Source organism: Perca fluviatilis, chromosome 6 (assembly GCF_010015445.1).
Source record: "Perca fluviatilis chromosome 6, GENO_Pfluv_1.0, whole genome shotgun sequence".
Classification (NCBI taxonomy): domain Eukaryota; kingdom Metazoa; phylum Chordata; class Actinopteri; order Perciformes; family Percidae; genus Perca; species Perca fluviatilis.
Window position 1 is genome coordinate 20,919,044 of NC_053117.1, and position 14,680 is coordinate 20,933,723.

A 14,680-nucleotide genomic window follows, 5' to 3' on the forward strand; every position below is an offset into this window, starting at 1 on the left:
ATTCAGTCTGTCCTTCACAACAGTCTGCACTCAGGCAAGCAGAAACAAACATACACAAGAATGCACAGACACACGTCTCAGGTTTGACACAAGCCAGACAGAGCAATTATGGTCAATATATACGAGTAGCCCTGTGTCTCATCACCCCTGATTGGTTCAAACAAGACATTGCCTCATCGGGTCTGTCCCCATCATAGTGAACATAAAACAGTGAGCGCGTTTAGTCCTCTCGCTCTGAGCGGATGCCAATTAATGTAGCCATCATAGATTTCCATTTTTTACCCATTCATTGCCCGGTTGCATACTGCAGTGTTTGGAATATCGTGCCATGGTATAATGTCCGCAGAGATGTTGTGGTGTAAAACAACCCTGCATTGAATTACCTTGTCACAGTTGGAATCTGGGTTCTACATTGAATTATTTAACTGGTATGGTGATGCGGAAATGTCCTGAAAATAGAAGTAGGGTTCTGGTCTAGCAACTGTAATTGTTTCGGAGAGCTTTGAGTGCAGTATTAAATAATCTAACAAAATGCTGTCTTGTCTCTTGTCTTTTTTTCTCCTATCATCACTGGTTCCTGTTTTATTCCGTGTCTGCCCTTATCCTGATGAAATCATCCTCAGGTAAGAACAGTTCCTATAATAACAGCTGATGTGTCAGGTTTGATCCAGAAATAGCACTATAGAAATCTGCCTCGTGCTTCATAGGTGCAGATTTGGAAATCCACAATTGAAAAAAATCGAGCAGTGCTGTTAGAGCATAAACTCTCTATAAAATTGTAGGATAAAAGGACTAAGATGTAAATGTAGACTGTATAACTGCTAGAAAGATGCAGTTTGGGTGGCTTGTGTACTACTGTACAGTATATGCATACATGCATGTGCAACCCTTTCGCCCTTAAAATGTGTTTATAATTTACTCTAATTATTTGCCTCTAAAAACACTTGCTTCAAGTTAGAATTGACTTTTTTTTTAACCAGGTTTGTTAAATTATCTAACCATCAGCACAAACGCTTCAAAAGCTTTGAATATTGTTGGAAAGAAAAAAAGAAATATGTTGACAGTGAGCATTGTGACGATGTGTTCTGTATTAAGATTTTGCGTTGAGCAGTTATGCTGCATAAAATTTTCTAAAAAAACATATTTGATGTGCTTCAAAACCAATTCAGGAGACAAGACCAGTACAACAATAGGAAGTAACAGCTGCCAACTCAGCTGTTACTTCCTATTGTTGTACTGGTAGGATCTTACACTCATACATTACATACATCTAGATAGTTGATCAAGTGCACCTTTAACATACATTGAAAAAAAATGGTTGTATAAATGTTTGCAGTACAGTAGCTCCATTTTTTTATTGTTATCTTAATAGTATTTCTCCTGAAGCAGAACATATACTGTATGCCATGTATCCTACTACCGTATGTGATACAACCTAACTTTATGTCCCTTATATCTTGAGCCTCTCCAAAGCCCAATTCCTATTAACTTTGGGCATTATGGCAGCACAGGATTGAATCTTGTTAGATGACAGCGATGGAGAGATACAGTTTTCTGATTCTCAGAGAAATGGCTTTGGACAGGAACAGTGGTTTTCGATCTCCAATTCCACTCGGGGTGCGTTAAGTTTTTGTTCCAGCTTATCCCACCATCTAGTCGACTCAATTGTGCTGTTCAGTGAACAGTGAAATGGACTTAGCAGCTCCTCAGTACTGTCAGGTGTGTTTGTTCTCTGAAATAAATGAACAGATGGCTCACAAACCAGTGACGGGTCATGGAGGCTAGATGTGTGTGTGTGTGTGTGTGTGTGTGTGTGTGTGTGTGTGTGTGCGCTCGCTCATGCATGTTGTTAGTGTGTGTATTTGTGTGTATATAGCTGTTTGTGTGTTTACATTTAGGCCAATGCAGTAGGTATTTTGGCATTCTGGTACTTGGCTTAGCTTTTTATTTTGGACTGTGAGGTCTGGCAGAGAAGAGGAAAGCGAGGATAAGGATGCAAAAAGGGGATCAAGAAAATAAAATGAAAAAGCAACTCTGGGAACATAGTTGTACCTGAAAAAGAGGGTACATTTGAGGATAATTGAAAGAAAAATTAAAGGTTTCCAGGGATGTTAAGGTAGGAGGTGGCGATATATGGAGATATTTATATATCTCCATATATCGCCACTTCCTACCTTATGTTACCTGACGTTATATATATATATATATATATATAAAGAGACAAAAGAGGAGGGAAAGAAATAAAAGGCACAAAAGGGCAACTGGGGATAAAACAGAAAATTGAGGGGGAGATGACAACGGTAAGACAAATCACGAGGAAGGGCAGCATTAAGATGAGGTGCACAGTGGGGGAGATGTATTATTATAGGAAAAGGTAAGACAGGAGAAGGGAGGTGAAGGAAGAATTTTCTTTTCCAAAAAAAATCAGAGACAAATTTCTACACTGAAAATAATAATAATAGGAAGAAGGTAGAACGACAGACAGACGAAGAAAGTGTCAGTGAGGATAGATAGAAGGTGTGAACGGAGCCCAGACATGAAGAGCAAGTGACCCAAACAGAAGTTTAATTAGCATATGTAAATCACAGCTGCCTCCTGTGCCAGCTCTCTCGCCTTTCCATCCTCCTCCTCAGTCTCTCACCTTTTTTCTTTCATTACTCTAACCCATCACCTACTCATCCTCTTTTCCCTGGCCTCATAATCTCTTCTTCTGTCCTCTCTATCCTATTCACTCCACAGCCCCTTGTTATTTACTCTCTCTTTTCTGGCTGTCACCTTTTGGTTTAAGTACCTAAAAACTCCTTGTTTCTCTCCTCACCTCCCTACGTGCCTCCTCTCCCTCTCTTCCTCTCCTTTCCGGTTGCCCGGCAGATAATGTTGGCAGTTCACTAAGCATTTGTTGACTGTATTATGACACACTTCACTGGGATATTTATGTGGTCTGTAATCTAAGCCCTGTGAATAAACCAGCCAAACTGTGAGCTAGCCAGTCTAACCGCAAGCCAGGCAAACAGGGCAGTCGGCTTTGCAGAAACCTGGTAACCTTGACGTTATCAAATGCAACACACTTTCATACACACACAGTACACACAAGTAACACATCTGACCCTGTACTGATGTCTTGACCCTTCCAATAATGCTGAACCATCTCTCTCTTTTTTCCCTTTTTTTCTCTCCTCTCTCTCTCTCCAGTGTTGACACCTCGTTCTATACACACACACACACACACACACACACACACACACACACACACACACACACACACACACACACACACACACACACACACACACACACACACACCTGCACTTCTCACATCCTGTTTCCTTTCTTTCTAACTGCTTGCACCTCATCTCCAATTTGAATCGTTTTTGTTACTGTCTGAGTAACATTTAGGTTCAAGCGCTACTTTACCTACATCAGGGTCAAATATACTGTATTTTAAACACTGTGTTAACTTTAACCACTTCCATAGTATTTGATGCATTTACATATTAATTCTCTTTTGTCACGTGTGCAATAGCACTGTTTTGTTTCTGATTTACTCATGATTACGGCTGGGTACTGAGGACCAGTCTTAAATTGGTACTGGTAGCTGATTGGGCAGAACCGTAATACAGATAAACTCCTGCAAAAGTCGGTACTTGTATCACTGTTTGATCATCATTCATTCGTTAGTTTAAAGGTCCTATGACATGCTGCTCTGTGGATGCTTTTATATAGGCCTTAGTGGTCCCCTAATACTGTATCTGAAGTCTCTTTCCCGAAATTCAGCGTTGGTACAGAATTACAGCCACTAGAGCCAGTCCCACAATGAGCTTTCCTTAGTATGTGCCATTTCTGTGTCTGTAGCTATTGAGGAGGAGAGAGGGGGGGCAAGGTGGAGGGTGGGGGTGTGTGGCCTTGACCAACTGCCACTTTGCTTGTTTGCAAGCCATGATGTCTCTCTCTCATGAGTGGGCGAAATTCTCTTCGCGGGCAAAGCAGAGAAAGGGGAGGTAACCTTCCTCCTTATGACCTCATAAGGAGAAGATTCCAGATCGGCCTATCTGAGCTTTCATTTTCCCAAAGGCAGAGCAGGATACCCAGGGCTCGGTTTACACCTATCACCATTTCCAGCCACTGGGGGACCATAGGCGGCTGGGGGAAGTCATAAGTGAAATTTTCATGCCATAGGACCTTTAACAGTCGGCACTTTCAGTATGCCTAAATAATCATTTCCCTATAGCTTTCCACTATTGGTGATGTTGTAGTTATTGAAAGAGTGACACCTAAAGTGTGTGCAAAGATATAATTAAGCCTACATTATTTTATTTTTCAATTAATTTTTTTCATGCACAGTAGATTTGGACATTGGGCCTGCATCCCTGTACTGTCTTCGCAGCTCCATCTCGCTTAATGTTTGTCCTTTTTTGTTCAGTAAACACTTGCTTATTGCAGGCTGTTTGTTAAACAGCATCTCATTTTCCATCTAATCCCAGACATCAAACGTTTGTGGAAACCCTTGGGATCTTAGCAACTAAAAACCTTAACAAGGTCTACAGGCAGGGGAGGGGTCTCAATAAACACTCCCTTTGATGTCTGTGTGCTTAAGTTCACCAAGGCAACATGGTAATATCCTATATTATGTTAAAATGATTACAGATCACTATTTTACAGGAATTCTTATAATTCTTCTCTTTCCGCGGCCTTATGGCTGAGCTTTGATTCTCCGTTCTGCTTTGTTCTCCTAACTTCTCATTACTGTCTCAACTCAAAGAAGAACGGTGGATATGAGAGCTCTTTGAGTTACAGTAAGCAGTACCAAACTGAGCAGACTGTTGATCTGTGACTTTTGGTTTTAAATTACCATGTGGCTTTCGCTCCTGTAGACTTTGGTCACATTCCGTGGGCTAGATCCAAGAAAAGAATAGAATGGAATTTCATTAAATTCTTTTTACAAGATGGTCCAAAAGATAATTTTATTAAATAAAGAAATAACCTATTAGTGTGATGTGATTCTTGATTAAATGTTTGCTATTCAACTTTCAGTATTTTCTTCCCATCTGTATTTTATTCAGATTCAGCAGCAATTGTTCCTCTTTTTTTCCTCTCTATTGCTATTCAACTCCTCTGCTTTATCAGTTCAAAAGACTTCAGCTCAACTTGATGCATGCTTTACTGTCACGACACAAGTGGAGCATACTTCTCTGAAGGCAATAGCTGACGAGTTGTGTTCATTATAGAACAAAAATAATCCAAACAGCACCAATCGGGTTATTAATGTTGTTCTTTTTCATTTATGTGTCAGCCACTTTTGCAGAAATAAAATACATTCTTAATAGCCACTTGATGTGAAAAGACTTCTCTTTGCTGCAGGACTGACTTGACTTTTAGACTGCGAATGTTTCACTTGTTTTGTCAAAGTAAATCACTTGTTTTCCTTTGCCTTTTCTCTGAGTAACTCGGTCCTGTGTTGAAACATCTGGGCTGATGCAGTGACTTTGTCACAACTGATTTGTATTTGGTACTGTAGATGCTCTGAATTTGTCCTTAGTTGTGTTTTTGTTTGGCTCTTTCTGGCAATATGCGTCACACTTTTCATGCCAAATACAGACATTCTTTGACCTGGATGTCTTTAAATTTGTGTTTGCACTTGTGTATGAACACATCACTTTAAAACTGTCTGCAAAGTTTGTCCTCAACATTACTGACACAAAATAATAAGTGCCTTTTTACGTTGTAGTTTTCCTCTTTCTATTCCCCTTTTATTCTCTTTAACAATATATTTTATAATAGCTTTCGATTAAGTGGTGTTTTTTTTCTTCAGTTTTTGCAATTGTCTCATCTTCTACTTTTTTTCAATTTCTCTCCAATAATTAAAAACTCAAAATCTCTGTATATTTCCCTCTTCCTCATTCAACACTCTTTCCTTTTTGCTCTGTGATCGCTCTCACTGTCTATTTCTCTCTCATCCGTGCCTCCCCCTCTCCTCCCCTCTGTTCTGCTCTGGTGTCCAGGGGCCTGAGGGCGGATTTAGTTAGAGAAATGGTGTGAGAATGACAAAGTGCGAAAGGGACGAGGGCGAGTGAAAGTGAGGGACAGCCCTAACATATAGTCTTGTAAAGCTCTTGACGCTGATCCAGTATATTATCTGATCCAGTGTCATCCATTACCCTGCTCAATGAGAGACCAGAATAAAAAGCTGGTTTTAAATCAGTCCTAAATTTAAAAATGTCCTCTGCTTCCCACAGGACACCAGCTGCGGGACTCCCCGTGTCATTATTCAAGATTTTACAATAAGTGAGGAGCCAAGCAGCCCGAATATCAAAATATCTAGTGTCATCTTTGTTCCCAGTTAATCATCTGGTTTCTGATTCCAGCATATGAATACAGCATTAACTGAGCAGCCACACACCCAGCAGTTTTCTACCTTTGTTAGAAAATGGTTCTGCGTATAAATGTCGATGCTCCGATTAACACAGATGAAATGTCATTCACTTCACTGTGTTGGTTGTGTTGTTGTTGTTGTTGTTGTGTAGTCATCATGTTCAGAACCGTGTTTTGTAAGAACTCCTTCAGCTGTTCAGAAAGAACTGATGCACACTGTCTACACACATACACTACCCATGCATGCACACACTCCTTAGAATATCTAATATGGCCATTATTATATTCCTAATTTGCACCTGAATGGTGAAAGACACAATAGGGATGGAGAGTACACAGCACAACATTCGATAGAGGGGTCATAAATTTTGTATCCTCGCTGCCCCCCACTCACCCCTTCCCCAATAGACACACACACACATGCGCACACGCACACATGCACGTCTGTCAGATGTGCACTGCAGTAATTAGGTCTTTCAGGTTATGATAATGTTTGTGCTGTTTTCTGGTTCATCTGCTCACTGGTGCACAGAATGCCATTAATCACACCAGTCTAAAGCACATGCTGATTCCACCACTGTGTGTGTGTGTGTGTATGTGTGTGTGTTTTTTTTTTTTTTTTGTTTTGTTGTGTGTGTGTGTGTGTGTGTGTGTGTGTGCGTGCGTGCATGCCTCATTTGATGGTGTATGTTTTTGTCTTTGTACTGGCAGAGGCGAGAAAAAGAGTGAAAGAGAATGAGGGAGAATGCGAGAGTGAAAGGGGCCAAAAACAACATGGGGTCGTGAAAAAGACAGAAGTTATGAAGGTGTTTTCCCTGATAATGTACACCTGGCAGGGCTTTGCCTATCACCCTCTTTTCTTTTTCCAAGCTCACAACCTTATTTCTCTCTCTCTATTACACTTTACATCACTCCCTTATTCCCATCTCTATGCTGTTTTAGTGCTGGCTAGCAAGGCACCAGAACTTGGTGTGCTGTAGATGGAGCTCATGTGAGCACCACTGTCCCATTAACAATACATTTTTCAGAAAAAGAAAAAATCATTTAGAGCATTTTAACATGGACATGTTTTTGTTTTAACAGTGTTTTCCCCAAAACCTCTGCTGGTAAAACCACAGAGGTTTTGGGTTAGCAGTGTGTAGCAGGGTGGCATAGGCTTTATCTCCTGTAAACTCAAGGATAATCTGACACGCCTCATGTATCACAAATAAGACAAATTCCGTCCTCCTCAGGAGTGCTGCTTTGTGTTGATCTTGGGCTCTGACCTCCCTCTGACCTCCCTGCACAGAGAATTTTCTTTCAGCATCAAAGTCAATGTCAATGTTTCCCTCCATTTGGGCCACTCATACCATACTGCTGTCTCTGGCTAATCACCTCTCACACAAGACCACAATATTGCAAAAGTTAATACACTTGACCAGCTCCACCTAACCACAAACCCATGTTCACATTCACATAAAATTCAGGTTGGTATTCCTTAGAAATTCTGTTGATCTGAAGTTTGAATCTATCTAACCCATTTGTCGCACCAACCTTGCAAGTGTATGTAGGATGAAGAGTGTTACGTGGAGCATTATCCATTCTATACGCTCAAAGTTAACCTTTCCTCTTTTGTTCCTGTAGTGTAGTTGTAACCGCTATAACTCCCATGTCCTGTCATGCTGTGATGCCCTTGGAAAAACAAAAAAAGAGGTCCGTGTATTTAGGTCCAAATTTCTATTTAGTTTATAGTAAACTATTCTAGAAAAGAATGGCCATTCTGACGTTTTTTGACAAAAAATGATGAACCTTAAATTCAGATTTGTTTTTGTAAAACAATTTTTTTTGACAAAAATGAACTCTGGGTTAATGTTACATTATGAGGATGTTTTTTTTTTTTTTTAACCTTATAGCTAGTTTGGTAGTTTGGTAAAGTGTGGGTATAATGCCTGACATCAGGATGCATTCTCCTCCCCTTCCGTTGTCTCCTCTCTCTATTTTAACCCAGAGTGTTTTTTCCCTATACTAGAGTGTAAACTCGTGCATCCAGACCATACAGTACTCCTGCGCTGACACAGCGCTGTGGAGATAGGTCTGGCAATGTAAAACTACTTCCAAGCCAAATATATGAGCGAATGTATTCATACAGACACATTCACACTGTGCCACATCTATCTGATACCATTTTTCACCCTTCATCATCCATCATTTTATTCTCCAGGAGACATTCATATCTCTCACACATATCCTCTCTAGATAATTACCCCACTGATAAAAGCAGGTTTTCCATCAAGGTCTTAGGTATTTCTTTGGTATCACTATCACTTTTTCTACAATGCCTCCAGCGTTAAAGACAGCACACAAGTCATTCAGCACCTTTTGACACTCCTAATTTGTTGTTAACTTGTTCTTGAATACATTTTTGTGCCAACATTCACATTGGATTGAAACAGTATTTCCCAGCCTACAGGGCTGATAGTCGAGGACATGTTTTTTTTAATAAAATCAATATCATGGCATTGCTCCCTTAGGTGTTAGTCTATATTCTTTAGTGTAGTCATTTGTTCAGAGTGCAGAGAGAAATGTGGTGTACAGCATACAAGATTGTCCAAGTGAGCACAGAGATCAATGGCCATAAAAAAAGTGGAAAGAGCATCTCCAAGGACTCAAGATCACATACATTCTCACACTTTTTGGGCAACCAGTCAGTGGCTAGCACTGTTGCCTCACAGCAAGAAGGTCCTGTTCGGTCCTGTTGTCCAATCCCCAGTCAGGGCAGGGCCTTTCTGTGTGGAGTTTGCAAATAATGAGCTTAAAGTTTTTTTTTTCCTGAGATACATGGTCTCATTCATCAGCTCTCTCTGCCACATTTCATTCCTTTTTTTCATCCTCCTACTCTTTCTTCTTTTCTTCTTGCTCTACCAACACTAAGACACGACACATGCACATAGAATATACATTATGTACTGTATAATAGAAAGTGTTGATATGTAGACATGATGTTGCCTGTGAACTATGCTATTGTATCAGAGAAAACAGTAAGGCCTTTGATTGAAACTTGTTTAGTGTGTGTGTGTGTGTGTGAGAGAGAATGTAAGGCATGGGATGGAGGGTTAACATATCTTCTTGTTAAAATGACCCCTGACTGTGGCTGAGAAAATATGTCACAATATCACTGCAATCTGACAAGCACACTGTGGCCTTGTGAGACACCTGATATGACAAGAACGAATCTTTGTTCTCGCTGTAGAAAAGTAATCTAACTCCAATTACAGCATTGATGCAACAGTATGTATAATCCTTCTGAGTGGATCTATTTCACTTTGTGTTTTCATTACCAAAAATGCCATCTTGTGTACACAATAGATCATATTAAATCCACTTCAGTTCCATTAACTTTAACATCTAAATGTGGAACCCTATTACAATGAATGCTATGTGCTCATCATTCATGATTCATGATCTACAGTTGAGGAATGATCAATTTATCTATAATCTTTGAGATTAGATGTTACAGTACATAATGGGAAATCATGCCATCATGTAACATGGCGGCACAGTCATGAACTACGTTTCAATCCAGCTGTTTTTACATGCTAGCAATGACAATGGCACCCAGCAGGAGAATTTGCGCCGCCAGCTGTTTATCTCGATATTCACATAAAGGAAGTGGATGGAAACATGCATTAATTGCCTTTTCTTTTGCTGATTTTCTGTAAATTCTGTTATCATTTTTGATACAATTGTTACTATTTTCTGCCTTCTTACGTGTATAGCTCCATCCATGCCATTCATGTGCATCCTACATCGTTTTTACCATGTAAAATGTTCACCTGATTCACTATACATTTTCAGTCAAACATCTGTTGTGAAGTTCACTCATAGTGCCTGACCTATAGCCTAGAAATCTAGACACACCCTAGCGGCAGCAAATGTAATTTGCAGCCAGGGTCAGTCTAATAACTCTCTGTTGGCTTGCGAGCTGGAAAAACCAAACTCTAGTCAGGCCAATCACTTCATGTATAGGCGGTGGGCGGGCTTAACATAATGACGGCAGAGTTGCGACGGTTCAGCGGGAATTCTCTGCTACTTGAAAACAAAGAAGATGGCTGCTGCTGGAAAAACGGCGATCTTTCGAATCGGCTTTGGCCGCGTCTCTGGAAGAGTGAAGCTTTTCTTTGAGAAAAGAACAAAGAACGGCACTGAAGTAATTCTTAAAAAAAGGAAGAGGTGTTTGGAGTTTTGCCGACCGGATATGGCAGAAGTTGAATCTATCAGCTAGCGTTGCTCTGGTTGGTTGTAGCGCTATCCTATTTCGTGCAGAGGGAATTTGAAAGACAACCGTTTATCCCGCCCCTCAGATTTAGCTCTGCCAATGGTGAGTTCCCAGACCCAACATCTTGATGTGGGTCTGTCTTGTCAGGCTATGTGTCCTCTGTTCTATAAGCAAACACTTGTAAGGTAATAGAAAATTCTGAAAAAACCAAAGCAAATTCAGCAACTGCAACTACCTTTCCACTGTTGAGAGTGCCTGTAACACAAATACAGGAAAGGTGCAGTAAGCGATGCTGCGCAAAGATTATTGATATTTGAACTCAACTGCCAAACAAATACAACCCCCCCTTTAGAAGCTCTGCACCCCAGATTCACGGACAGATATGAGCTTATAAGCCTGAATCACTTAAAACCCATTCATTAGCTCTCTGACAGGGCAACCTTCTGCAAACAGATTCAGTCATGCAGTGAATCTTCTCTGTTCACCCCCCCACAACATTTCAACTTGTGACCTCAGCATCCACCTGCACAGAGGCTCTTTCATCACATAGCACATCGTCTTTATAGCTCACTCACTCTCACACACACACACACACACACACACACACACACACACACACACACACACACACACACACACACACACACACACACACACACATACACACATGTGCACGCACAGTGTACACGGGCAGACTTCACATAACTCACCTACACACACATACACACAAGGGCACACAAATACACACTTAAAAGCCTCATCACCTTTGACCTTGTGACCCCAGTTAACTAACTAACCTCTTGTTATTTCCCCTGTTCACTGCACCTCTTTGTGTGGGGCCTCACTGAAAAGATCCAGTCATGCAGCACTGGTAGCCTTGGGGCAACTTTTGCTTCCAGCTTATCAACATATCCATACATCTTTTTTTCTGCACCAATCCACATTTAGTATACAGTCAGTATTTGAACTTCTAACCTTTTGGCTTGCTCAGCCATTTCCTGGCATCTCTATACTTTCTGATGGCCTTTTATATACAGTATGCTGTTAATGTGAAGCCCATTCACAGGAGCAACAAGCAGTGCACTTAGCAATTCCATATTTGATCTTTACCTTGTTGTTTGTGTAACGTATAATGGCAGCATATTCAGAAGCTTTATAAAGAAAAACAACATAATTCATATCCACAAATACATAATTTTGCAGAATAAGTTGTTGATAAATCTTAACATTTACAGTAAGCCCAGATACCTGTAGGACAATCCACTTCACTGTTTCCATATTTAAACTCTTAGCCTTCTTGTTTATGTATGACCATGTGTTACCAATGCAGAGCATCCAATGTATGACCATGGTATGACCATGTGCTACTAATGCAGAGAGTCCCCCAGCTGTTAAGTATCAGGTCCCCTAACTAGTCAAGTAAAAGTTAATGATGCATACAGTTACTTCCTTTCCGTATGAACTCAATCTGAACTTCATACTTTGCTGTGATCCATTTTCTGACCAGGTAATATGAGTTTTGTAAATACATAATTAACCGCACAGTGACTCTGTGTTAAATGGAATTAAATTGTGTTTCAGAATAGCCTGAAATGGAAATGAATCATTGTAATGAATCTTAAAATTGAATCACCTAAGATTGAACTCACAACCTCTTGCGATGTTTCCGCCACAGTAGTTTCCCTAATGTTCAGTGATGTAATATCCTTACCTTAGCCTTTTCACCACCTTAAGTCATGAACCACTACTGTGGTTACTGCTATCTTGTTTCTTATGGTAAAAACAGGAAGTAATCTTTTGTTTTGAGGTCGGATGACTTGAGTGTTTTTTTTAACCAATATCAAATTGAATTGGGAAAGCATTGGAGAGAGATAATTTAGGTCTCATATAACTGCTTCCTAACTATCTTAAGGTTGAAACTAATTGAAAAGAACTTGTTCGACGACTTCAACTGTCCCTGCACGCTTTGATGATTATTCTTTTTAATTAATATTTTACTCTCACAGACAGCAAGGATTTTTTGGTTTCTCCAGAATAATGGATTTAAACCTTTTGACAGAGAAATATTATCTTTTGAAGTTTCCAACCCTTACTGAGGAGTGTGAACACAACATCTCCTTTTTAAGGATGGTCTCCCCAACTCATGACACCGCTCTGCTGCCCCAAGTGCTTAGGAAATATAAAAAGGGAAATACTTTTGAATAAGTTCAAAACATCTCTTCAAGGTGGAAAGACTTTACAGGCAGAAATTACTCATTATTCCTCTTGATCCTTTAAAAACATTTTGTAGTCTCACTGCCGGCTGCCATTTGAGCTTGTGAAGTTTCTCACAGCTTTGATCCGTAAACCCGTGCCTTCGAGCTTCACCATTGTTTGTGCGCTCACCCCCATCAATGGGTTGCATCTGGACCGCATGTCAAAATGGTTAACGATCAACCACCAGTCATCAAACCAATGACAAAAAAGGAGCAACTCAGGCACTCCTATATGTTTACCCACACCTACATGAGTCCATGCATTTCTCTGGGGGAGCCTATGAATTGAAGGCTGTGTTTAATTTAAGTGTGAGTGAACAACTAGGACACTTCCATGCACTTCCCCACTGCGGAGCCAGGAACTACATGTTTATGCTCACGAGTACTGTTTATAGCACCAAGAACACGAAGAGGGCATGTTGAGGTTAATGTTTAAACCATCTTAGATTTAACTGTATGTTAGAAATGTATTTTTAATGTTCATGCAAAAGTGCTTGCTACGGTATGAATAGCAAATATACTGTCAACACAGCTTATGTGTTGAATCATGTATGTTGTCCGGGTTGGGGCTATATGTTAAAGGGGTGATAGAATGATTATATAGGGTATTTCACACTGTTCCTTATGGTCTCCTAATGGGGTATGTAACATTGGTTGGGCTGAAAATGGCCTGGTTGATATTTTATGGGCCCTTATGCATCCCTGTGTTTTGGCCCTATTTGTAACAAGAGCTTTTCTTCCAAATATGGTATGGTCATGAATATTTAGATGAGTATTGGTGATTGGTATGAGGTGATTGGTTGAGCGACTTGCCATACGCAGACATTAGAGATGCGCGTTGATTGGTTGAGCGAATCCCCAATACACATACATTAGAGAAGCGACAGAATCTCATATTCCAGACACTGCAATGTTTCATTACCAAATTCACTTCTGAGACTTTTTTAAGCGAGAAATCAACTATATAAAGCTCAAATATGGGCCGTTTTACAAAAATTGATGGCTAATTGCAAATTTGGTAAGACGTGTCGGACTTTAGGAGCTCCACACAGTCTGGTGAGAAGCGGCCGCCTGCTGGGCTCCATACCCAGCGCCAAAGTCACCCTTTGTGGATACTGCACTACGGGCTCCGGCGCCAGCTGCCGGCATAACTACATCTATAAATAATACATTTCCGGTTTTGAATGTCCCAATGTCTTATAAAGCTAACCGTTGTGTCCGATTTGATTTTAAGGCATTTTTATGAACGCGCGGCGTCTTTGTAGGACCGAGCAGCTGCTGCTATATGTCCCATTCATTACAATGGGGAAATACCGCAGCTAGCTAGCTACATTGTCGTCATAACTAAATTATATTTACTGTTTGAATTTCGGTCACGCCACTTATACAACATCATTCCCCAATGTCTTATAAAGCTAACCGTTGTGTCCGATTTGATTTTAAGGCATTTTTATGAACGCATAAAGCGTCTTTGTAGGACCGAGCAGCTGCTTGCTATATGCCCCATTCATTACAATGGGGAAATACGGCAGCTTGCCCACTTTCCATAACTAAAGTATATTTACAGTTTGAATTTCGTCACGGCATGAATATTACAGGTTCCTCAAGGTCTTACAAAGCTTAGCTAACACTTGTCCGATTTCGATTTCAATTGAATGTATTTTTTGTGAATGTCAGAGTTAGGAGGAGGCCGCTAGCGCTCATTGATGGACTCCATCTCACCGCGGCTCTATCAATGAGACTCGCGGACAAGAGGCATTTATTTCCCCGATTGTTTGTTTAAATAACTCAACACACATAC

At 40.4% G+C, this 14,680-nt stretch overlaps 1 protein-coding gene across 3 annotated transcripts in view; it reads left to right on the forward strand.

Annotated features, from left to right (window-relative positions):
- The window catches only part of si:ch73-72b7.1 (netrin receptor UNC5C), a 199,864-nt gene that overhangs the window by 69,058 nt on the left and 116,126 nt on the right, over positions 1 to 14,680 (forward strand). The window contains exon 1 of one of the 3 annotated variants that reach the window (XM_039802572.1): positions 596 to 623. The exons of the other annotated variants lie outside the window; for them this stretch is intronic. Within the exon in view, the coding sequence (XP_039658506.1) occupies positions 608 to 623 (16 nt within the window). The 5' untranslated portion in view covers positions 596 to 607. Of the gene's footprint in view, positions 1 to 595; positions 624 to 14,680 lie in introns of those variants that run through there. 3 annotated transcript variants of the gene reach the window in all.